This window comes from Stenella coeruleoalba (assembly GCF_951394435.1).
Source record: "Stenella coeruleoalba genome assembly, chromosome: 1".
Lineage (NCBI taxonomy): Eukaryota > Metazoa > Chordata > Mammalia > Artiodactyla > Delphinidae > Stenella > Stenella coeruleoalba.
The window spans coordinates 172,846,350-172,874,106 of record NC_137169.1 but is presented as its reverse complement, the minus strand read 5'-3'; the positions used below and the strand labels follow the sequence as shown (position 1 = coordinate 172,874,106).

Sequence of the window (27,757 nt, the reverse complement as noted above, 5' to 3'; positions counted from 1 at the left end):
TTCCATGCAAATGGAAACCAAAAGAAAGCTGGAGTAGCAATTCTCATATCAGACAAAATAGACTTTAAAATAAAGACTATTAGAAGAGACAAAGAAGGACACTACATAATGATCAAGGGATCGATCCAAGAAGAAGATATGACAATTGTAAATATTTATGCACCCAACATAGGAGCACCTCAACACATAAGGCAAATACTAACAGCCATAAAAGTGGAAATCGACAGTAACACATTCATAGTAGGGGACTTTAACACCCCACTTTCACCAATGGACAGATCATCCAAAATGAAAATAAAAAAGGAAACACAAGCTTTAAATGATACATTAAACACGATAGACTTAATTGATATTTATAGGACACTCCATCCAAAAACAACAGAATACACATTTTTCTCAAGTGCTCATGGATAGATCATATCTTGGGTCACAAATCAAGCCTTGGTAAATTTAAGAAAATTGAAATTGTATCAAGTATCTTTTCCAACCACAGCGCTATGAGACTAGATATCAATTACAGGAAAAGATCTGTAAAAAATACAAACACATGGAGGCTAAACAATACACTGCTTAATAACGAAGTGATCACTGAAGAAATCAAAGGGGAAATCAAAAAATACCTAGAAACAAATGACAATGGAGACACGACAACCCAAAACCTATGGTATGCAGCAAAAGCAGTTCTAAGAGGGAAGTTTATAGCAATACAATCCCACCTTAAGAAACAGGAAACATCTCGAATAAACAACCTAACCTTGCACCTAAAGCAATTAGAGAAGAAGAACAAAAAACCCCTAAAGTTAGCAGAAGGAAAGAAATAATAAAAAATAAGATCAGAAATAAATGAAAAAGAAATGAAGGAAACAATAGCAAAGATCAGTAAAGCTAATAGCTGGTTCTTTGAGAAGATAAACAAAACAGATAAACCATTAGCCAGACTCAGCAAGAAAAAAAGGGAGAAGACTCAAATCAATAGAATTAGAAATGAAAAAGAAGTAACAACTGACACTGCAGAAATACAAAAGATCATGAGAGATTACTACAAGCAACTCTATGCCAATAAAATGGACAACCTGGAAGAAATAGACAAATTCTTAGAAATGCACAACCTTCCAAGACTGAATCAGGAATAAATAGAAAATATGAACAGACCAATCACAAGCACTGAAAGTGAAACTGTGATTAAAAATCTTGCAACAAACGAAAGCCCAGGACCAGATGGCTTTACAGGGAAATTCTATCAAACATTTAGAGAAGAGCTATCACCTATCCTTCTCAAACTCTTCCAAAATATAGCAGAGGGAGGAACACTCCCCAACTCATTCTACGAGGCCACCATCACCTGATACCAAAACCAGACAAGGATGTCACAAAGAAAGAAAACTACAGGCCAATATCACTGATGAACATAGATGCAAAAATCCTCAACAAAATACTAGCAAACAGAATCCAACAGCATATTAAAAGGATCATACACCATGATCAAGTACGGTTTAGTCCAGGAATGCAAGGATTCTTCAATATACGCAAATCAATCAATGTGATAAACCATATTAACAAATTGAAGAAGAAAAACTATATGATCATCTCAATAGATGCAGAGAAAGCTTTTGACAGAATTCAACACCCATTTATGATAAAAACCCTGCAGAAAGTAGGCATAGAGGGAACTTTCCTCAACATAATAAAGGCCATATATGACAAACCCACAGCCAACATCGTCCTCAATGGTGAAAAACTGAAAGCATTTCCAGTAAGATTAGGAACAAGACAAGGTTGCCCACTCTCACCACTCTTATTCAGTATAGTTTTGGAAGTTTTAGCCACAGCAATCAGAGAAGAAAAGGAAATAAAAGGAATCCAAATCGGAAAAGAAGAAGTAAAGCTGTCATTGTGTGCAGGTGACATGATACTATACATAGAGAATCCTAAAGATGCTACCAGAAAACTACTAGAGCTAATCAATCAATTTGGTAAAGTTGCAGGATACATAATTAATGCACAGAAATCTCTTGCATTCCTATACACTAATGATGAAAAATCTGAAAGTGAAATCAAGAAAACACTCCCATTTACCATTGCAACAAAAAGAATAAAATATCTAGGAATAAACCTACCTAAGGAGACAAAAGATCTGTATGCAGAAAATTATAAGACACTGACGAAAGAAATTAAAGATGATACAAATAGATGGAGAGATATACCATGTTCTTGGATTGGAAGAATCAACATTGTGAAAATGACTCTACTACCCAAAGCAATCTACAGAATCAATGCAATCCCTATCAAACTAACACTGGCATTTTTCACAGAACTAGAAAAAGAAAATTCACAATTTGTATGGAAACACAAAAGACCCCGAATAGCCAAAGCAATCCTAAGAACGAAAAACGGAGTTGGAGGAATCAGGCTCCCTGACTTCAGACTATACTACAAAGCTACAGTAATCAAAACAGTATGGTACTGGCACAAAAACAGAAAGAGAGATCAATGGAACAGGATAGAAAGCCCAGAGATAAACCCATGCACATATGGTCACCTTATCTTTGATAAAGGAGGCAGTCACGTACAGTGGAGAAAGGACAGCCTCTTCAATAAGTGGTGCTGGGAAAACTGGACAGGTACATGTAAAAGTATGAGATTAGATCACTCCCTAACACCATACACAAAAATAAGCTCAAAATGGATTAAAGACCTAAATGTAAGGCCAGACACTATCAAACTCTTACAGGAAAACATAGGCAGAACACTCTATGACATACATCACAGCAAGATCCTTTTTGACCCACCACCTAGAGAAATGGAAATAAAAACACAAATAAACAAATGGGACCTAATGAAACTTCAAAGCTTTTGCACAGCAAAGGAAACCATAAACAAGACCAAAAGACAACCTTCAGAATGGGAGAAAATATTTGCAAATGAAGCAACTGACAAAAGATTAATCTCCAAAATTTATAAGCAGCTCATGCAGCTCAATAAGAAAAAAACAAACAACCCAATCCAAAAATGGGCAGAAGACCTAAATAGACATTTCTCCAAAGAAGGTATACAGACTGCCAAGAAATACATGAAAGAATGCTCAACATCGTTAATCATTAGAGAAATGCAAATCAAAACTACAATGAGATATCATCTCATACCAGTCAGAATGGCCATCATCAAAAAATCTAGAAACAATAAATGCTGGAGAGGGTGTGGAGAAAAGGGAACACTCCTGCACTGCTGGTGGGAATGTGAATTGGTACAGCCACTATGGAGAATAGTATGGAGGTTCCTAAAAAATTACAAATAGAACTACCATATGACCCAGCAATCCCACTACTGGGCATATACCCTGAGAAAACCATAATTCAGAAAGAGTCATGTAACCAGAATGTTCATTGCAGCTCTATTTACAATAGCCCGGAGATGGAAACAACCTACGTGTCCATCATTGGATGAATGGATAAAGAAGATGTGGCATATATATACAATGGAATATTACTCAGCCATAAAAAGAAACGAAATTGAGCTATTTTTAATGAGGTGGATGGACCTAGAGTCTGTCATACAGAGTGAAATAAGTCAGGAAGAGAAAGACAAATACCGTATGCTAAGACACATATATGGAATTTAAGAAAAAAAAATGTCATGAAGAACCTAGGGGTAAGACAGGAATAAAGACACAGACCTACTAGAGAGTGGAGTTGAGGATATGGGGAGGGAGAAGGATAAGCTGTGACAAAGTGAGAGAGTGACATGGACATATATACACTACCAAACGTAAAACAGATAGCTAGTGGGAAGCAGCCGCATAGCACAGGGAGATCAGCTCGGTGCTTTGTGACCACCTAGAGGGGTGGGATAGGGAGGGTGGAAGGGAGGAAGATTCAAGAGGGAAGAGATATGGGAACATATGTACATGTATAACTGATTCACTTTGTTATAAAGCAGAAACTAACACACTATTGTAAAGCAATTATACTCCAATAAAGATGTAAAAATAAATAAATAAAAAGAATAAAATTAGTGTAATAAACACACTAAAGAGATAGGGAAGATATCAGCAACACAAAAGGAGAAGAAAATAAATCATTAATTGAGAAGAAATTATGGAATAAAAATATAACAAAATTCCATAATAGATGCGATACATAGCATCTAGGATACAGCTGAAGAACAAATTAGCAAACTATAAGACTGCATGTAATAAAAGGAATTGCAAAAAGAGATATATAAAAATGAAAGAGATAAAATAACTTTTAAAAAAAGATCAACTTTCAGCAATTAAATACACCAATTATATATTGAAAGGGCCCACAGAATACCAAAAGGAGAGATAAAGAAAATTCTACACATAAAATTATTGTGACATTTTCAGAAATTTCTCTTTGTCACTGATATTCTTAATTTTCCAGAGAAAAAGATCACAAATAAGGGCATAAAAATCAGAATAACAGATTTTTTAACAGGGTGTAAGAAAACAATACAGTTATATTTTCAAGGACTTGAAAGAAAAGAACTTGAACAGAAAATTATTTACAGCCTAACAGTCTCTCAAATATGAAAGCATAATAAAATTATTGTTAGACATGTAAGGCCTCAGAAGCTATTAAAAGCTACTGAGAACAGTTTGGGATAAATACTTATATAAGAAGAGAGGCAAATCTAAGAGATGTTGCAAGAAATATACAACGTACAGGTGACAAAACACCTTGTTAAAGTTTATTATCTTTAAAGAAAGAGGGAGGGGGCAGCACTAAGAGCAAAAGAAAAAAAAGAAAACATTCATAATCAAAAAGAACTAAATATCTATATGATATCAACATAACAGAGGATGAGGGTTTGAACAGAAGGAAACAAAAGGATGGGAGAGCATGCTAAAGTTCATGTCTCACTAGAAGGTAAATATAGCTTTCAATTAAAAACAAAAGGATTAAAAGGAAACAGAAAAGGTGAGACACACTGAAATAATAAGGTAGTATAAATAAACCCAAATATATTTAAAATACCAATAAACAAGAATGGACTAAATTTACCAATTAAAAGACAAAGACTGACAAATGGATTTTTGTCAGTAAATCTGTAAAATCTATAAATTTTACAGAAGTTACACTTATGGCATGAGCCCCTGCAAAAATTGAAAGTAAAAGGACAGAAAAAGACTTATCAGGCAAATATTAAGCAAAATAAAGCCAATGTAGCTGCACTACCAACATATAAAATAGACTTTAACACAGTATTATTAGAGATGGTCACTGCATAATGATGAAAGGTTCAACTAAGAAGAGACAGCAATTTTAAATGAATGCACCCAATGTATAAAGCAAAAATACAACTAAAAGGAGATACTAATAGGTCCACAATCATTATCAGAAATTTTATCCACCTTCTTTAATTCTTGATATGTCAAGCAAACAGAAAATCAGCAAGGACCTGCACAGCATTATTAACTGAACAAACTGACATATATAGAATTTTATAACCAAAAATTAGAAAATATATATATTTTTTCTTAAGCACAAGTGAAAGCTGACCATGTTCTAGGGCAAAAAGATAACCTTAATAAATTTCAAAGGTATAGGTATCACATAGATCATAAGTATCATATAATATCAATAATATTTTTTAAAAGCACAAGTAACCCAATAGAAAATGGACAATATATAAGAACATCCACATTAAAAAAAAAATAAGGAAACATATATAGCCAATAAATACGAAGAAGTGTTCAACATCATTGGTGATCAAAGAAATACAAATCTAACCACTATGGGAAATCATTTGTACACCCATCTTATTGGCAAAATCTTTGAGTATGACAATGCAAAGTGTTGGGAGAGGATGCTGATCCACAGGATCTCTTTTATGTTGCAGGTGAAAGTGTAAAGTGGTGAAACAACTTTAGAAAACAATTTGACATGTCTCCTGAAGTTGAACTTTAACTTATCCTATGACCTAAAAATTCTACTCCTAGATATACAGACAAAAGAAACTTTTATACATGTATAACAGAAGAAACAAAAATATTCATGGCACTAGGGTTCACAAGAGTAAAATCGTAGAAACAATCTAAATGCTCATAAATAATGGTTTATTCACACAATAAAATATTATGCAGCAGTCAAAAAGAAAGAACTACATGCAACAATGTGCAAGAATTGTAGCAATATAATTTTAAGTGAAAAGTCTCAAAATGTCTCATACGACATGATGCCACTTTATAAGTTAAAAACAAAACAAAAAATATATTTTTAAGGAATACATATAGATGCAATAAAACTGTACTAAAAGGAAAGCAAGGGAATGATCAATACAATATCAGAATGATGGTTATTTCAGTTAGTGACAGAGGTATGAGATTACAGAGGTATGGAGAGTCAAGGACCATATGCAGAAGTAGTATGTTATCAAGTTAGTTGCTTTTATAATGGATGGTCCATCTGTGGGTGGTTAGTACATTATTAAAAATGACTAAATAAAATAGGCCATGCATGGGCCAATGAGGAGAGTGAAATAAGAATTAACAAAAGAAATTATAAAATTCTGAAGCCAGGATTCAGATCAGTTTCAGGAAGGGACCATTTAGATAACACTTTGAAAAATTTTAGACAATATTGCCTCTATTAGTGAATAGAGGCAATAATTTTATTTTAATATATTCAAATTAATATTTATATCATTTTCATTCATTTAAATATATGCAGTTATTTATTTTATATATAACATAAGCCTTTAGGAAAACAGAGAAATGTGTAAATTAGACAATCAAATCTCATTAGGAGTAGTCTAGTATATTTCCATTTGTCTATGCCTGTTTTATAGGAGTGTCTTATAAAGATAAAATATTTTTTATATGATCTTACATCCTGTTTGTTCATAAAACATTGTTATATGCTTTGTCCCCTGATCCAATTCAATTTAAAAACTTACTGTTTCAACACTGATGCGAAATAATTCTCAAACACTGATGTTATTCTTTACTGGTGATCACTGTTTAGACTGTTTCCAAGTTTTCCACTACTACAAATAATTTATGTGATTAACATCTTTGGGAACAAATGATTTTCTACCTTTTATATTGTTTCCTCAGGCTAGATGTCCAAAAGTGAAATTCTTAATCAAAGGAACTAACATCGTGAGCACTTACTTCATAGTAAGTGTAGCATATGCCAGGCACTGTTATAAGTTCTTTACATTAACTCATTTAATCATAATTCTAACTGATTCACTTTGATGTATAGCAGAAACTAACACAACATTGTAAATCAACTATACTCCAATAAAGATTATATAAAAAAACAAAACAAAAATCATAATAACTCTATGAAGTAAGTACTATTATCCTCATTTTACAGATACAGAGGCACACAGAGGTTAAATAACTTGCCCAAGATCACATGGCTTCAATTCCAACAATATGAATCCAGGGTCTATGCTCTTAGCTACCATGCTATATACTACTTCTGGAGGTAGGAAGAAAAAACATAAGGGTTGGTGATAACATTATTAAATACAGATTTCCACTTAATTACACCTTGATATGAGATGGCTGAGGTATTCTGATCCTCTAATCTTCAAAGAAATTAGTTCTATTGTTTCATCTATAATGCTATAAGGCATGAAATAGTACACTTAGCCATCTAGATTAAGTGTGCTATTATTATTTGGCACCAAGGAAGAAAATTTGGCTACACTGGTTAAAATTCTAGCAATCTTGTTGAGAAACTATGCTTTATACTGTCATAAAGACTATTTTAACAAATAAAAATCCTTTATTTCCCAACCATTTTGAGGATGACAAGGCTTAATTTGAAAAGCCCAACTTACATACCTTTTCGTACCCAATCTCCAGTATGAATATTTATAGTCACGCCCACTAAATTACTACTTCGCTGTCTTTTCTCCCAGAGAAAATCAAGAGCTTTTCTTGCATATTCCTATAATAAAAAAAGAAAAGTATACTTGAAGAACTGCATATCTTTGGCAAACAGGAAACAAAGAAACAAAAATCAAAGGCCCATAGTATATTTCAAGGATTAAGAAAAATTCCAAAGATACTTATAACATACATTAAATTTCCTTGCAAGTCAAAACTACTGGCTCTTTCAGCCAATTGAGTTTAGTTAAAAAGAACAACTCTAAAAATGCTATTTAGTGCCAGTGATCTCACTTTGAGACCATCCTTGTTCATCTGCTCTTGTAGTACAGGTCTGCATTCACACACATGTATTATTAAAGTAAAAAGAACTGGCATAATTAAATTAACTTATTAAAATAATTTCTATCTTTTATTTTTTTTTTTTGCGGTGCGCAGGCCCAGCAGCCATGGCTCACGGGCCCAGCCGCTCCGCGGCATGCGGGGTCCTCCCAGACCGGGGCACGAACCCACATCCCCTGCATCAGCAGGCAGACTCAATTTCTATCTTTCAAATGCAAAGTAAAAATCTCCTTAGATACTCTAATTTACAAAACTGGAAGAGAATTTCAAAGTTGGTATGCCATCTTTGAAACAGAATAGACATTTCAAATCCTACATTTTAAACAGCCAGCAACTTCATTAGTGAAGAGTAAGTAAATCAACTAGTATTCATTTGACAATACCAAAATTATAACCTTATAATAATATTTTTCTCTTCTTTTTTCATTTATTTTTGTCACTTAGACACTAAATTAAAATTATTTCTGGTCAAATTCTTGGCTTTGGATGAAAAGATGTTACAAAACAAAAGCAAAGAACATGTACAAAAGAGTTTCTAAGTTAAAATTAATTTCAGAGCATGAATCTACTCAGCATTGCAGAAGTACTTCTATAAAAGAAATCATTAAACCAATTTGTCACTCTGCAGATTGAAAAATAGGATGTAAAATAGTCTTAATTCTTGACTATTTATGCTGAATTTTTTAAACAAAGGCAGATTGCAACTTTACTTAATGGTATAATTTCAGAGCTGGAAAGTTTCATAAAGATTACATTTCCCTATTCCTATCTTATAGCTAAGGAAAGAGGCCCAGTGAAATCAAAGATTTAACAAAAGTTTAAAACCGAATAATAGGACAACTAATACGAGAATTCAGATCTCTTTATATAGCAATATATTAGACCAAAAAGTCAACAAACTTTTTTCTGACAGGGGCCAGACAGTAAATACTTCAGGCATTATGGGCCATTCAGTCACTGTCACAATTACTCAACTCTGCCACTGTAGCATAAATACAGCCATAGACAAAAATAAATAAATGAGTGTGGCTGTGTTCCAATAAAACTTTATTTACAAAAACAGGCAGTGGCTGGATTTCACCTCAGACTGTAGTTTACCAGCCCTGTATTAGCTTGAGTCTCTGTCAACTGCATTAGGTTGCTTCTCTCATAATAAATCACTGTACATTCAAGAAGTTAAAGAAAAATCACAGTTTTAAAATATAAAATAACCCAGTGAAAAAAGGTTGGGCTTTGAATTCAGAAAGGCATGGATTCTAATTCTGGTTCCACTCATTCACCCTTTAGTCAAATACCTTTGAACCTCACTTTCCGCACGTGTAGATGCATCAGTATCTCAGAGTCTGTAGGTCAAATTAAATTAGAAAGTATGCAAAAATGACATTTTTGTAAATGAAGGGAAAATATCACAGCAAGTTATAGAACAAAAATTAAACCAAACAAGATAAACTTGTCCTTAAGATACTTTGAACATACAACCACACAAAGACCATTTAACTTGTTTTAAATGGTCTCTAATGCTAGTATATAGTCCCTATTTCTGATTGTTCTATGTGTACCATTTGCTGAATTTTAAAAAATTCTTCTAGGTCTTCCCTGGTGGCGCAGTGGTTGAGAGTCCGCCTGCCGATGCAGGGGACACGGGTTTGTGCCCCAGTCCGGGAAGATCCCACATGCCACGGAGCGGCTGGGCCCGTGAGCCACGGCTGCTGAGCCTGTGCGTCCTGAGCCTGTGCTCCGCAATGGGAGAGGCCACAACAGTGAGAGGCCCACGTACCGCAAAAAAAAAAAAGAAAAAAAAAAGAAAGAAAATAAATTCTTCTAAGTTATATGTTTTAAAAATTGGCTGTTACTATTGCACTCCAATGACATGGTTAAACAATTAGCTAAAATAAAAACTGCAAGACATAGCTAGTCCACAACAAACTATTTGGGGGATATTAAGTCTTTGGATGATGAATAATATTTCCCCTTGGAGTAAACAAACTTACAGGTGAGACTTAAGTGCAAAAAACAAACTCAATGAGACTTAAGTGCAAAAATTTCACTATGTTTTAGAAGATAAGTGAAGTTTTCAGAAATGAAACAGACCATCTAGAAGTCTAACAATAAAACACAGATAGTATTTCATGTAAGACATTTGTGATATCAAATTTCATATAGGTAATATGGCTAAAACATTCTGTAAGAATAAATCTAAAAACTTACTTTATAGTTCGTGAACAAAAAGCAAAGTTGTACTTAATATAACTTCTATGTTTTTCAAAATTAAAAACTATGTGCTGGAATTTAGACAAAAAGTTCACTAAATAACAGAAATCATCCAGTTCATTATCTTAATACTTGATCAATGAAGAAAAGCTATAAAGTTAGTTATGACCAATACCCAGGAAATCAAAGACTATGAAAAGCAAACCTCAAATATCGTTGCTCCTGTGAATCGACTTAAAGCAGCAAACTCAAGGATCAAGGTACCTGCACAAGCTGTACAGGTATCTGTTTCAGTTCCTGTCCGAGCTTCTGGTTTTCTGATACCAAACTTTAAATTAATCTAAATAAAATCAGAAGATTATCATTAGCAATTATCAAGAGATAATGACTTCTGGATAAGAAACCATTTTTCAAACAAGACTTTTAATCAAGTCATGAAAATAATTGATAAAATAACTAAACACTGAAATTTTATCTGATGATCACTGTGACCCAATTAACATCTAGGGAAGTACATTCTAAGCACATAATATTCATGGGATAAATAAGTTTTCACTTAGCTCCTTCCTCAATGATATCAAAATTCAGTATCATTATAATAATTACACAGAGGAAATACCTTCTATTACAATCCTGTTCTCTGGACAGTTTGAACTAGTTAGTACCAGAATAGGAAACCATACCAGTCCTAAAAGAAATTAGGTTTAATTGAGAATTTGTGAAAAAGCAGTACTATATTAAATAGTCTTTCACAGAGAAAAACCTAATTAAGTTATAGTATATATTTAAAAGGAGATTAAAATTTTATTTACAGGTTTAAATAATTTTGAAATAGAGAGTATATTACCTTGCTGATAGACTAACAAATAACACAAAGAAAACTTTTTCAGCCGGCCAAATAATACCACAATATAAACCTGGATTAACCAAAACCAACCTGACCAGAAACTAGCTCTAAGGTTTTATGTGAGTTTTAAAAATGACTATTGACAATTACAGTAGCATTTCTATCCAGCAAACACTTCTGAGTTAAACCCATTAATGCAAATGCTATCAATTATGTATTCATATCCAAGAGGTTGATTGTACCAATTTTCATGAGCAAAAGAAGTATTTCCTAAGCGTGTTTAAGAAAGGATGGGAAGGCAGTTATATTCTACCTGTAGTCCTCTTCTAAAAAAGTAATCTTTAAAATTTTCTTGAGAAGAATCAACATTGTGAAAATGACTCTACTACCCAAAGCAATCTACAGATTCAATGCAATCCCTATCAAACTACCACTGGCATTTTTCACAGAACTAAAACAAAATATTTCACAATTTGTATGAAGACCCCGAATAGCCAAAGCAATCTGAAGAACAAAAAACGGAGCTGGAGGAATCAGGCTCCCCGACTTCAGAGTATACTATAAAGCTACAGTAATCAAGACAGTATGGTACTGGCACAAAAACAGAAAGAGAGATCAATGGAACAGGATAGAAAGCCCAGAGATAAACCCATGCACATATGGTCACCTTATCTTTGATAAAGGAGGCAGGAGTGTACAGTGGAGAAAGGACAGCCTCTTTAATAAGCGGTGCTGGGAAAACTGGACAGGGACATGTAAAAGTATGATATTAGATCACTCCCTAACACCAAACACAAAAATAAGCTCAAAATGGATTAAAGACCTAAATGTAAGGCCAGAAACTATCAAACTCTTACAGGAAAACATAGGCAGAACACTCTATGACATACATCACAGCAAGATCCTTTTTGACCCACCACCTAGAGAAATGGAAATAAAAACAAAAATAAATAAATGGGACCTAATGAAACTTCAAAGCTTTTGCACAGCAAAGGAAACCATAAACAAGACCAAAAGACAACCCTCAGAATGGGAGAAAATATTTGCAAATGAAGCAACTGACAAAGGATTAATTTCCAAAATTTACAAGCAGCTCATGCAGCTCAATAACAAAAAAACAAACAACCCAATCCAAAAATGGGCAGAAGACCTAAATAGACATTTCTCCAAAGAAGATATACAGATTGCCAACAAACACATGAAAGAATGCTCAACATCATTAATCATTAGGGAAATGCAAATCAAAACTACAATGAGATATCATCTCACACCAGTCAGAATGGCCATCATCAAAAAATCTAGAAACAATAAATGCTGGAGAGGGTGTGGAGAAAAGGGAACACTCCTGCACTGCTGGTGGGAATGTGAATTGGTACAGCCACTATGGAGAACAGTATGGAGGTTCCTTAAAAAACTACAAATAGAACTACCATACGACCCAGCAATCCCACTACTGGGCATATACCCTGAGAAAACCATAATTCAAAAGGAGTCAGGTACGAAAATGTTCATTGCAGCTCTATTTACAATAGCCTGGAGATGGAAACAACCTACGTGTCCATCATCGGATGAATGGATAAAGAAGATGTGGCACATATATACAATGGAATATTACTCAGCCATAAAAAGAAACGAAATTGAGCTATTTGTAGTGAGGTGGATAGACCTAGAGTCTGTCATACAGAGTGAAGTAAGTCAGAAAGAGAAAGACAAATACCATATGCTAACACATATATATGGAATTTAAGGAAAAAAAAATGTCATGAAGAACCTAGGGGTAAGACAGGAATAAAGACACAGACCTACTGGAGAACGGACTTGAGGATATGGGGAGTGGGAAGGGTGAGCTGTGACAAAGCGAGAGAGAGGCATGGACATATATACACTACCAAACGTAAGGTAGATAGCTAGTGGGAAGCAGCCGCATAGCACAGGGATATCAGCTCGGTGCTTTGTGACCACATGGAGGGGTGGGATAGGGAAGGTGGGAGGGAGGAAGATGCAAGAGGGAAGAGATATAGTAAAATATGTATATGTATAACTGATTCACTTTGTCATAAAGCAGAAACTAACACACCATTGTGAAGCAATTATACCCCAATAAAGATGTTAAAAAAAATAAAAATAGATAAATTGAGTTTCATAAAAAAAAATTTTCTTGATACTTCAGAGGATAAGAAAATAATACAATTTTCTTTGTTTTACTATAGTGCTCTTAGTAGCTTCTGTTTCAATTTCTTGTCTGCTTCTCATGTTATGGCAAAAGTGAAGACATGCCAGATTCTTCAAAATTCAGTGCCTCCATTTATAACAAAAACTAAATATGTTTACTAAAAGTAAATTTAATTAAATAAACATCAGGTGGTTTAAAATAACTTTGCTTTCAATTTTAATATGCTAAGAAAACAAAAAGATTAACAAGTTTAAACCACACTAATAAGCAAAGAAATTTCAAATTTTAAACCACACAAGCAAAGAAATTTCAAATTAGAACATGTTTCCATTTTTTTCCTCCTTAAATTCGCAAAAGAATGATAATATACAGTGTGGGCAGCAGTACGACACATGCACTTTTACACAACACAGGAAGTATAAAAGTAGAACCTTTCTGGAGAGCAACTGATCAGTAAGTACACAAAGCCTTAAAAAGCTCTCCCCGTTTTATGACTTATTATTTCCTCTTCTAGTAATTTATCCTAAGGGAGAAATAAGTTAAAAAGATGTATATAAGGATATTCAAAGAAGAACTGTTTAAAAATATCACAAACTAGAAATTTAAATAAGAAATTTAATACTAGTCTGTTTCTTAAAAAAAATAAAAAATGGTGTTGGTCACGATCCACTAAATCAATGGGTAAACGAATGAGCTGTGACCTCCCCGTTTGAAAAGCACGCTATATCATGCTGGATCTCCAGTCAGAGATTTCTTGATGGAGGAAATGAGTCTTATTTATATTGGTAGAGAAGTTATTCCAGCAAGCCAAAAGGCATGGAAATGAAAACAAAAACAAAAACAAAAAATCCCTAGGTGCTTTGGGGAACACAAATAGATTATTCTGGCTGAAATGGGACATTCATTTCATTGGAGTATGGGGTATGAAAGAACTTCAGAAAGAAAGTCTATTGTCAAACCATAAAGAAACCTGAAAGCTAAAGGACATTCAGTGCAACAGGCAGAGTCAGTAAAATTCTGAGAGTAGTGTAATTTGATAAAAGTTATGTTTTAGTAAGATTAATTTTTTAAGTCTCTGAAGCAAAAACCAGAGAGAAAAGAGTAAAATAGGTATTTATAATAGCTTAGGAATAAAATTATATTAGTTTCAACAAGCACAGCAGCAGTAAGAAGAGAAAAAAATTAATAGAGCTTGGTAATGGCTGAGGTGTCTGGCCTGGATAAGAGGGAAAGAGTAATAGTGTTAATAAAGAATGAAATATACCAGGAGAGCGTTCTTTCCATCTCAATGGCTTCTTTCCCTCTGCCTTAAATATACAATTTTCTTGGGGAGAAAACAAAAAAACTCCCTCAACTGACTCTGCTGCCAACTCTCTTTAACTACCAACATAGAGGAAATCTCAAAATGAATGGTCCCACACTTCCACCTACTTTGAATCCTTCTTCCCCCTTTATTCTGCCACATTATATCCTTCAAGGCTCTGTTTGCACCTAATTCTCCTAATGTTTGCTGGAACATCTCCTTTTGAAACTCTTTTTAGGAATTTATAATACCTTACACTACTTTGTGGTTCTCCTCCTCAGTCTCCGAACAATCTCCTTTTCGCTGCTCTACTTCCTCCTCATTCCTCTCTGTTCTATATTCTCTTTATACCCTCTCCTCTGGAGAGTTAACACCTACTCTTATGCTTCCACCGTATCTCCTGCACAAATAATTCTGTGCCCAAATTCCAGTCTGGCATCTGTTTCTTCCTTCTGCAGAATAATCTATTGTGTTATGCAATGACACATAAAAGGCTTTAACTAATCTAAATTCTCACACCATTCAAATGCAAACTAACTGAAATGTCAATATAAATTTCTTATATAGCTTGAAGAATTTTTTTTCCAGCCTCAAGCAGGTGAGGAACAATGGCTGCATCACAAAAATTGATTTTTTTACAATAGTGAAGAAGGATACAAAGACTGCTATATTTTTCAGAACTACTTACCCTTGGATAAGGAAGGCCACTGGTAGTATTGAAAGCTGGTAAAAGTTTGTAACCCAATTGCTTTGCCATTTGGAGAAGTTCATCATTGTACCACTGCATATATTCGCCTTTTTCTTTCAGCATGATGGCCAATGAGTGTCCACCCAAAAGACCCCTAAAATCACAGAGGTGAAACATTAGCCACATTGTACAGATACTTAAACATCATCACCTAAAAAGATGTGGGTATCTTATTATCAACAATTTAGAGTACATAAGCAAAGATCACAGAAGAACTTAACTTTTCCCCTAACTCTGGCTACTCATTTTGTGGCAAACCATATTACATAGCCAGTATTAAAAAAAAAAAAAATCAGATGTTTTATCTGTTGTAAAGTGTTTGGCATTCTTAAATACCTTAAATTTTCTTAAAATAAAAAACATCCTAGAAATCATTTATCTTAACAAATTTAACAGATTTGATTTTAAGAAATTTTAAATTTAATTATAGTATCATGAAATCTCTGACTCTTAGCATAACATTAAAAAAAAAACTCCCCACTCTGTATTAAATGTAATAGACTAATACACTCTGTGAAAAACTACAAAGCTATTTCTTAAATTTAACTGAAGAATAGATTCACTTTGTCTGAAAAAGGAAATGAGTTACAATAACACAAAAGTAACCATTAAATATAAAACTACATGTTGAAACGTGAATTAATAAATCCTGTAATTCCTGTGTTCCAAGAATATTTCAAACTGTTTAGTTCAAAGGTAATCCTATAAATTCAGTTTCATTTGGCTTGAAGAGGTGCTGCTTAAGGTTAGTAAACTAGATAATCTGGCAAAAAACCTGCGACGTAGCTAATACTCAAATATTCGACCTATAGTCAGTCATTTTTTAACAACAAACAAAGATTGCCTTTGATTTGAGTCTACAACTATTCCCAAAGCCTGTTGCTCTCTGTGCCTCATATAATGCAGGGTCATCCCACAGCCTCTGTGTTTTATAATACCCCAACTTTTATCTTTTAAACATAAGAAATTTCTTGCTTTATTACCATCAAGAAATAAAGAGTATACCCTTGGCTTTTCTGTTATTAAAATTAGAGCTTTAGTGTCTCACATACTTACCCAAGAACTCTGATGTTTGTTTCAAAGACTGATACAACTACATCATTATCTAAATTAACATCTCTCAAAACTTTTCTCACCGCATCTTCAAATTCTTTAGTTTTATTTAATACCTAGGAGAAGAAAATTATTGAAAACAAAGTCCTTTTCGACCAAGACATAGAGAAATATCCTCAAAATGAGCTGCTAATAGCAAGTTAATACCTTAAGACTCTAAAAAGTAACACATACAAAAAACTTTTCTCTTAAACCTATTATAAAAATGTGATACTATCGAAAACTGAAAAAAAATTAAATGCTTATTTATATTGCAAGGAATCTTTATTTAGACACACTTCTTTTTTTAGACACACTGAAATATCACTAGGACTTTAAAACAATCATCATCTGAACTGTCAGCTGGTGTGTATGACCCACGACTTAGAGCTACAAGAGGTGAGCTCTACTGGGATTTGGCTTCCAAGTCAAAACAAAACAAAACAAAAACCGCCCTATTCACCAAACATCATTTAAAAAGTTGCTTAGTCTCAGAAGAAAGCACATCCTTCAACTGATCCTAAATCATACACCACTTGCCGTCTTCACCCCATGGATGCCGCAGCCCCTAACTAAGGAGGCAGTGCAATGTTGGGGTCAAGACCAAGCCCTGATTTGAATTGTGGTTCTTACTTCTATCTCTGAGCCTATTCCTTCATCTACAAAAAGAGGGAACACCTACTCTCATAGGTTTGTTTTCCTAAATGAGGTAAGGTATGTAAAGTACTTTTAGTAGAGCACCTGACTTAGTTAAGTGCTTGATATCATTACTATTATTACCATTATTACCATGAGGGTCTACAATCCTAAGTTAAGAACTCTGAATGCTTGCAATGAGCTCCATGAAGGTGGGGTGGGGGTGGGGGGGTGGGGGGGGGGGTCACTGTCATTACACAGGTTGCTTTAATTTTTCAGTCTAAATTAAGGCTGCACAAGTAGATGTTACTTAGATCCCAGGTCCATTAAAAGTGGTTTCCCTTTACTTGACTGTTTAATCTTTTTGTTTGATAATATTTTATAGTGCTTTCTCACTTGATTTGATACTTCACTAAAAATTCTAATTTAAGTATTAAGCATTCCATAAGAGCATCTGACTAAAATTCAAGTAAAATTTAGGGTAAGCCTTGAGTAAAATATAATACAAAACCTGATTTTAAATTGAGTGCTTTCCCTTCTTAATCTCAAAGTCCGTGTAAATTTTGCAGCCACAAATGCAGATGCGCACAGCCCTCTATCACTTCTAGAAGGAAACACAACTGTTCTACTCACTCCTTACACACACACCCCTTCTTAGTATCATTTTGTTCATTTTATTCTTCCAAAGTCTATCTCCCGAGAACTGTTCCCAAGAATAGCACCAACGCTATTTGTTTCAAAGGAGAATAAAAATGGGAAGAGAGTTCTTTGTCCATAATTAGCTAAAAATTCATTCTAACATCTCCATTAGTTGATGAGTTTCTTAAGCACCTAGCTGATAACAAAGAACAAATTCAGGTCTCTTCCCTTCCCCCATTATCTTTAATTTGTTCAATATCTTTCTTTCTGTAGATTTCATGGCCATGTTGAATTTAGTGGTAAATTTAAAGTTTTAGTGCTTGACTTCATTACAATCAATAGAAACTAGATGGCTAGAATTATGAACAAGAGTTTAAACTGAAAGATCAAACTATGACAAGAGAAGTTCTACTTTACATATTATGGTATGACCAAAATAAAAACAATAAGGTTGCATCCTGTCCCAAGTGATATGTCCTCTAAGATTTTCAAATAAACAAACCACAAATCAAAAAATGATCACAGGGGCTTCCCTGGTGGCGCAGTGGTTGAGAATCTGCCTGCTAATGCAGGGGACACGGGTTCGGGCCCTGGTCTGGGAGGATCCCACATGTCGCGGAGCAACTAGGCCCGTGAGCCACAACTACTGAGCCTGCACGTCTGGAGACTGTGCTCCGCAACAAGAGAGGCCACGATAGTGAGAGGCCCGCGCACCGTGATGAAGAGTGGCCCCCGCTTGCCACAACTAGAGAAAGCCCTTGCACAGAAACGAAGACCCAACACAGCAAAAATTAATTAATTAATAAAATCCTATACCCAACATCTAAAAAAAAAGATCACAAAGTAAATTAGAAATATTAATAGTTGTATTGATAAAATGTACAAGATAACTTTCCTTCTAAACGTAGGAAACAACTTCCAAACTACTTTAATTTCTTCTACTACTTCTGTTTAAATAGGTATCTATTGATAGATATCTTAGATATCTAATCTAGGTCCTTCTGAAGTGAAAACAGGGGCCCCGAGAAGCTAAATAATTTGGCCAAGGTCACATATCAATATTAGGTGATCACTTCTTGGTACTCCCGGCTACGAGGAGTTAGAACTCAAGTTACACCAAACATTACTGAAAGTGTGGTCCACGGACCAGCAGCAACAGCACCACCAAGTGGCAACTTACTAGAAACACATGTCCTTGGGCCCCATCTGCAGTCTACTGGATCACAATCTGCATTTTATTTTAGCAAGATCCCCAGATGACTTGTAGTACACTGAAGTTTAAAAAGCACTGCATTATTACACAGTGGTTCTCAAAGTTTGGCATACGTTAGAATCATCTGGAAGCTTGTTAAAAAAACAGACTGCTGGGCCGTACTCCCAGACTTTCTGATTCAATGTCTGGGATGAGGCCCTACAATTTGCATTTCTAACTAGCTGCCAAGTGATGCTGATGCTGGTGGTGCTGGAATCATATTTTGAGAACCAATGTCGAAGTGGTATAACTTCAAAGCAGAATAGAACCTTTATAATAATGGCTGCTCTATTAGAGACCAATAGGTTTCTAAATATAGGAAAGTTAGGCAGCCTAGAACCACATTTTCTCCTTCATTTCTGATAAAAATTTTAAAAACACAGAGAATATCTGAGGTCCATGTTCATAAAAATCAATGAGAGCTTACAGAGAGATGATGGAGAACCTACTGTATATAAGGATAAAGCCAAGATGACAGAATGAGAAACAAACTTAAGTCCACCTATGGTCTTTCCTAATACACAGCTACTGCTCCTCGCTCACCCTACCATATCAAGATCGAGCTGATGTGCACCATCCAGCTATACTTATAAATAAATAACACCACTTAGTTTCTCCCAGGGTGGTAATTTGTGCCTCCTGGGATACTTGTTTATCTTTTTCTCTTCTATTACAGCAGAACACTATACCAAAAATAAGACCACTAAACCAAAAATAAGGTACACAAGATTCTCTCTCATTCTCATAGCCATTATAACATGGTTCACACATTCCTTTAATCTCTGAAAAATGAAGTCACAACTTTCAAAACCCTGATACAGCTAGAAAGGTCTAAACAACCACAGTCTTCTCAACAAAAAAGGTCTTCTCAACCATGGCTGAATTTTATAAGCAAGAAGAAGCTTTAGAGGAATAAATAATAATGCCCAGTCCCACTCCAGGAAAATTAAATCAGAGTAACTTGGGAGAGAAGTATATTTTTTAAAACTTCACAGGTAATATTTCCAAGGTGCTGATATAGTTGACAGTCTCTGGTTAAAAAAGAAAAAGAAAAAAGAATCACCCAGTGAAAGAAGAATGTAGAATCAATACTGGGAAGAAAAGCCAGGTTCTGAAAAATTTCTGCCACCGCAAAGGTTTTTTGTCCTTTTAAAAAAATATTAATCAATACTTCAGACATTAACTCAAAGTTGAGAACTATGCCTTAAGGAAAATCCTGAAACAAGCCTAATTTTTATACCATAAATGATCTGAGAGTGAAGAACCAGAAAGATACTACCTTTAGAAATCATGACATCTGGAATTCAATCATTCCCCTCTGCCATCACAAACTGTCCCCAACTAGAATTAATTTAAATGATTTTGTATCCCATGTGGTTTAAAAGGAGTGCCAAGTAGTGATCACTTGGTGCTAAAAATCACTTCTGATAAAAAATTTAATTTTTAATGAACATAACACATAAAAATTCTAATTTAACAATTTTAGTATGATTGTGGCACGTCTTTCTGGAACAAGAATATCAAGGGCATTTTCTAGAATTACTTTCTTTCAATATCATCAACCTCCTTGTCCAAAGGGAAACAACTTTCCTGATTAAGGGGCCATCACATAAACTGACAATACCTATAAATTATTTGAGTATCTCCATGATTCTACATAATTCACTTGACATTCACATGACGTTATCAATTCAAGAGTGTGAAAGATTTATTTAGAAGCAAAGATCAAATCATCTTAAATTCTGAAGGCTTCTATTTCAGACTTACTGTGTAACGATTATATTCGTAATACTTGAGTGCACATATTAAGAAATATATAAAATAATTCAAGAAGAATCAAACCTACCACAAGAGTGTCCAAAGAATCAATCAGTGTCAGGGAAAATCTAAGAAACAAGTATAGTAAGATATACATTAGAATTCTGAATATCTTATCCATGAATGTATCAGCAGACATATCTACATCCTACTGACTGGAAGCTTCCATTAACTAGTACTTCCATGCATCTACAGTACCATGTAACTTGTAAAACACTGAAAGAACCTGAAAAGCCTTAACATCACATTTATGTTCAGCATAACTACATATCTTTCAAAATGAACAGAAATATTCATTAGCTCTTTTAAAAGCAAATAAAAATACTAAAGCATCAACATCTTATAACACATCAATGACTTTATATACATTCTAAAAGTTACATCCATCTTAACAAACTACTCAACTTTTCACTGATCTAAGAGGTAAACTGATTAATATTTTACAAAAGATAACAGAAAGGAATAAAGGAACTTAATGTAATACTTAAAGCAGTCTTTGAAATTTAACCAATCCCCAGATACACAACTGTACACTGCCTCTGAGATGTCTTAAGACTTGGGAACTCTCAGATGCCATGCCATCCCTTTGCTAATACTCACTTTCCCAAGGCATCATCAACATCACCCCGACTTGGTTCTTGGCCTCTAACTCGACCTCTGCAGGTCAAAGGCATGAGTTCATCAGCTGGGTACGCATGTTCCTGCAAGGAAAATCTCAGTGAGTCACTAAGGAAAACAAGAGAAAGCACCCATCATTTAGAGAACACAACTTTTCACAGGTTTTTTTTTTTTAAGTAAAATAAAAGTTAATCAAAAATTCTACTATCCTTACAGTGTATGGAACCTTAAAAGAAAAAAAAAACTTTTTAGGTATAAATACAATACATGCTTGGAAAAAAAATACAGGAAAATATTTCTTTGAAAATCTGACAATCCGTTTCCCCTCCACCCAATCTCACTCCCCAGAGATAATTACTGTTACAATTGGCATTTATCCTTCCAGATTTATCCACACACACTGAAATACATGCACATATATCATTGAAAAATTCCATTTACAAATAGGTACTCATGCCATATGCATACACTGTCCTAAAATTTGTTTACTTAAATCACTATGGGGTTTTCCATGCTGGAATTTTACAGATGTATTTTATTCTTTTTAATAACTGCAAAGTGATAATTTAATATTAGTTAGTATTATTGAGTACTTATGTTCTAAGCACTGTTCTATATACTTTATCAATCACACAACCCTCTGAAACAGATTCAATTATTTCCATTTTATAGATGAGAAAACTGAGGCCCAGAAAAGTTAAGTAAGCCTATGTTATGCAACTAGTAAATGATGGATCCAGAATTCGAACCTGGCAACCTGACTCCAGAGCCCATACACTTACTTCATAGTACTTGCTCCTCATATTCTATTCCAAAGAATGAATATGCTAAAATTTATTTATTCCTCTATTGATGAATGTGCAGGTTGAACTCAATTTTTCACTGTATAAAAAATGCTTCAATAAACAGCTATATGCCCATGTCTTTTGTACATATGCTTGTATTTCTATGGATTAAATCCCTAAAGCCAGACCCAATGGGTCGAAGGTATGGATATTTAATTTTTGATAGCTACTATCAAACTGAAGACACCGATTTACACTCCTACAATACTCTAACATAGGAGATGATCAATAGTTTACATTTTGCCAATAGCGTGGATAAAAAATGGTATCTCAAGTTTCATTATTGAGGATAAATATCTTTTTGTATTAGCCATTGCTATTTCTTTTTTTGAAATGTCTGTTTATACCCTTTGTTCATTTTCTATTGGTTGTCTTATTAGCCAAGAGACTCCTTATACACTGTTATACACAGTAAGCATTTTTCTCCCGTCTTTCATTTGGCTTTTAACTTTGTTTATGGTACTTTTTACTTTAAGCTTTATATATGTAGTTATATCTATTAGTCTCTTTCTTCATAGTTTCTAAATTTCAGGTATGGTTAAGAAGGCTATCTTGAGTCTCTGAAAACAGTATTCTTATAATTTTATTTTTATTATGTCTAGATATTTACTCCACCTGGAATCTAATCTTGTTTATGATGTGAAATAGGGATGTAACGGTATTTGTTCCCCCAAATAGCCAATTTCTTACATATCACCTTTTAAAATATTCATCCTTTCCTTAATTGCTTGAAATACAGCTTATTAGTTCAAAAGTGTCTACACAAACATACAGTTGTGTAGCCTCTACTTTGTTCCACAAACCTACTTCCTGCTTCAAAACCATTATCTTAATCATTCTATCTTTGCAACATGCCTTGCTACTTGGTTAAGCAGTTCACTCCCCTCAATTATTTCCTTCTAAATTTTCTTAATGACTTTTTCAAGTTTACTCTTCTGGATAACTTTAAAATTTCCTTAAAATTCCACTGAGAGTTTAATTGGAAGAGCTTAAATTGGGGAGAATTGATATCTTTACCAATTAAATCTTCCAATCTAGGAATACTACATCAATGTATTAATTCAGATCTTCTTTTATGAATTCAGTTTCCTCATATAGGTCTCACATATTTCTTAATAGGTGCTTTTTTATTGAAATAGGTTGATGTACAGAATTATGTCAGTTTCAGATGTACAACAGTGATTCAACTAATAGGCACTTTATAGTCTGGCATACTATTGAATAGATTTTTTTAATGAATGACCATGACACAGTATTTCTAGTCTAGGTGATAATGAAGCACATGCAAGAATCCTCCCTCCTGTCTACTACACACAGTGAAATGTTGTATAAATTTTTAAAATTCTTTTTAATACATAGCTGAGCTTGAGAATGAGGAAGGAAATGTTCAAGTACTAAAACTGAATAGCTGAGTGTAGAAGGTGAAGCTGCACTGACCACAACATGGGCATTAGGAATAAAAAGACAGGCCTTAGTGGGAAATACGTTAATGGCCAAAGGGTATGAGATTTGATGCTGTTGGCCCTGCATGCGTGGCCATAAGCCAGTGAAGTAGGTTCTTTAAGTTGGGTAGTTGCTTCAATGAAACTGGACTAGAATATCTCCACCTACTGGTTGAGGGTCTTAACAGAAAAGGAGGGAAATAAGAAAAACCTGCTGAAGTTTGTATTTTCTTCACCAGGGGAGTGTCCCTAAAAGATTCTTCTAAAATTAATAAAATGTGACTATGAGAAACATTTAGAAGCTAGAATCACTGTATTTACATATTTCAACTTTAGACAATATTTACTGACTACTTGACAAGAATAATAGGATTAATATACTCATACCTTTCCCCAGTTCAACTCAGGATTTTTATCAATTATATTATTATAGGCAGTTTTCACTTTGCATGTTTTCACTATACACTTAAAAATTGAGATCCACAATTTACTTAAATAAACTCTCAAAAACATAGTTCAAATCTCAGGTACCACTGTATTATTAAGTAATTGCACAGAATGCAAACTTTGATGCTTGTTCTTCAATCCACAGATCACTATGTAAATAATCAGTGATCAATCACACAACTCCTTTCAAAGTGGAATTAGTGACTGATCACTGTGTATCTATTGTTTAGTTCACAGACAGCAAGCATGAAGTTATGTGCCTTTCACCTAGTGATAATCCTACATGACAGTTTGACAATTTATAAAAATAAATAATCAAAAGAGGAAATTAACCAACGAGGATGAAAGTTCACAAAGAAATGAAAAGTGATAACACTGTAAGTGAAATTCAAATTGAACATAAAAGGGGTTATAGAAGAAACAGCTGACCATGGAATGTTGATACTGCTGCCATTCAAACAGTACCTAGATATGCAGCCAGAGGAATTTAGTGAAGGCCAAATTATCCACATAGATGGAAAAACTGGTTGTGACATAAAAGGATAAAGACATTGCAGAGGAAATATTGCCTGCAGAAAACTCCCCATTAAAGGAATTCCCAGAGATATTTCATGACACAGAGGGCAAAGGATAAAATTTTTGAAGCTGATCCAAATATTGAAATTTTTATACCTTCTATACAAGGTATAGCAGAGATGTATGGTCCACATCTTGAATTATACAATGAGAAGAAGGCAAGCAAGGCAAGCACTATTCTAACTTAGTGAAGTTTTTGCAAAGAAATAACATTTTAAATTTCAAAGTCTCTAATATTTTGAATTATGGTATACTAAATAATAGTTTCAGCTATTTAAAAAATTTCTCTGTACATTTATATTCATCAGAAAGAAAATTTTTAATGTTTGACAAAGATTTTAAAAGGTTTATAACATTTGTATTCTGGTCTGGAACTATAATTCCCACAGTTGCTAGTGTTAGAATTCTACTTAAATGGAGTCAACACACACCATTTTTCTTTGGCTTCTCCATTCTTGAGTTTTTATTTTGATTCATCTCTTGGTTGCCTGAACTTTGTTCTCATGTAAGTTATTTTTGTTTAGTTATTTTAAAATAGTGTCATCAGTACTGTTATTTTTCTGGTACTTCTGGGTTAGGCTGGCTCTTGCCTTATACTTAAAGAACAATCTGAATGGTTATAAAATGCCTGCAACATATGTTCTTTGCTTCAGAAATTTGAAAATACTATTCCACACCCTTCTTGTTCATTATCACCTTGGCAAAGTTTCTAAGACTAGTTTGATCTTTTGTACCTTGAAGATGACTTGTTCCTCCTATACCTGTATGTCCACATGATTCTTAATTCTTAAAATTCAGCAAAAATATTCCTGATTCCCAATGTCCAACTCTATCCTACTGTCTCTCACTAAACTCGATTATCTAGATTCCGAAATCACAGCACATTAGCAGCAGAAAAACAGAACAGAGGTCAGGAACACTAAACACATGGTGAATACAAAGGGAAAGATCAAAAATAATTTTTTTAAATTAAAGGGCTTCCCTGGTGGTGCAGTGGTTAAGAATCCGCCTGCCGATGCGGGGGACACGGGTTCGAGCCCTGGTCCAGGAAGATCCCACATGCCACGGAGCACCGAGGCCCATGTGCCACAACTGCTGAGCCTGCGCTCTAGAGCCCACGTGCCTAGAGCCCGTGCTCTGCAACAAGAGAAGCCACCACAATGAGAAGCCCACACACCACAACGAGGAATAGCCCCCACTCGCCGCAACTAGAGAAAACCTGTGTGCAGCAACAAAGACCCGATGCAGCCAAAAATAAATTAATTAAAAAATTTTTTTAATTAAAGTAGACTAAATACAAAAAGCACCGCAGACTGCAATCCTTCAAGTATTTTAAAAAGTTTTGTGCTCTACAATGATTTATTTCCTGAGGAAAGGATTCCAGGCAACAAATGTTTTGATATAATTAGAATCCACATGCAGCTACTAAATTCTGAATTCAATATTTCATAATATTAATACTATATATATATTTTTAGTATAAATTCCTAATTACTTTTACATGTCTTTTAGACGTCAAGTTCCTAACTACTTTTTCAGTTAATTCCAATAGAACCGTGATTTATCAGAATACACAATGTTTTTATTGCTTTATAGTTTTGTTTTTGTTTTTACATCTTTATTGGAGTATGATTGCTTTACAATGGTGTGTTAGTTTCTGCTTTATAACAAAGTGAATCAGTTATACATATACATGTGTTCCCATATCTCCTCCCTCTTACATCTCCCTCCCACCCTCCCTATCCCACCTGCTTTATAGTTTTATATCTAACACATATAAACAACACTTAGAAGTAACTCAAGATAAGTAATATTTTTTAAAACTTGCTGATATATTTTGTAAGGTACTTTGTAAGAGATCATTCAAATGTTAATCTGATTGTAAAGAGCTCTTGACTTTTTAAACCGCTGCTTATAAAGCTTAATACTACTATTTTTAGGGTTTTGCAAAACACTCACAAACATACACAAACACCTTTGTCTGAAATAAACTCAAACCCGAAGCTCATCCAGGTAAGAAAAATATTAATAGCAACCCCAAACCAGAATAATCAAATAAGGGAGTTCTGAACCAGGTGTAAAAATACTTTATGTCCCTGTTTCAACATTAACGATAGAAACAAAACCACAGCCTTTTCTTTGGGTTAACCACAAAGCTAACTACAGTTGGTTTGCATAAATTCAGAGAAATGCATACATGGCACATAAACAGCTGTATTACACTTCAAACATCCTGGCTATTTGAGGTTACAGTAATGCCTTCTCTTCACAATGTATTGCCAAGACAAAGGATAAGAAATTCATACTGCTATGACTCAGAGCCAGAAAAAAAAAAACCTTTAAAAATTATCACTCAAAATAAAACTCAGGTGATAAAAGAGTCCTATATCAATTAAGTAGAACAGGTGCCTAGCTAAAAGTAAGAGCAAAAACATAAAATAAAACAAAACATAGTAGACTCTCCACATCAGATTCTAAATTTACTGCCACTTTGATATAACTCTGCCTCAAAACACTCATATCAAAGTGGCATCCAAAACTGACTTTTTAGTAAAACCAATTCCAAAAACTAGGCAAAGGGAAGAGACTTTATTCTACTAATAAGACAAAAGTATTATTTATAATAGTGAGTTATTGAAGATATCAAATCTATTTAATTTCCCATAAAGTTACATACATTTCAAATGGTTTATTCCAGATCCTTATTGTTAAACACCTCCCTCCTTGAGGCAGGTAAGGTATTCCTTCCTAAAATAAAAACTAAATGATACTTAATAAAAGATAGATGTATCGTATATTGATAGCATATGCTAATTACTGATTGAACTTGCATAATTTCTCAGTTCTCTTTTCACTCCAAGTCAAATTTTCCTTTTTCCTTTTGTTCACTATTTATACTCACTTATT

The 27,757-nt window shown here is 34.1% G+C and overlaps 1 protein-coding gene across 3 annotated transcripts in view; it reads right to left on the bottom strand.

Annotated features, from left to right (window-relative positions):
- Nucleotides 1–27,757, bottom strand: part of EDEM3 (ER degradation enhancing alpha-mannosidase like protein 3) — a 97,436-nt gene that overhangs the window by 58,007 nt on the left and 11,672 nt on the right. For all 3 annotated transcript variants that reach the window (XM_079918206.1, XM_079918207.1, XM_079918208.1), the window contains exons 3-8: nt 21,523–21,623; nt 20,951–20,990; nt 16,542–16,654; nt 15,426–15,579; nt 10,620–10,754; nt 7,817–7,922 (exon numbers count right to left, since the gene is read on the bottom strand). In XM_079918206.1, the coding sequence (XP_079774332.1) occupies nt 7,817–7,922; nt 10,620–10,754; nt 15,426–15,579; nt 16,542–16,654; nt 20,951–20,990; nt 21,523–21,623 (649 nt within the window). The remainder of the gene's footprint in view (nt 1–7,816; nt 7,923–10,619; nt 10,755–15,425; nt 15,580–16,541; nt 16,655–20,950; nt 20,991–21,522; nt 21,624–27,757) is intronic.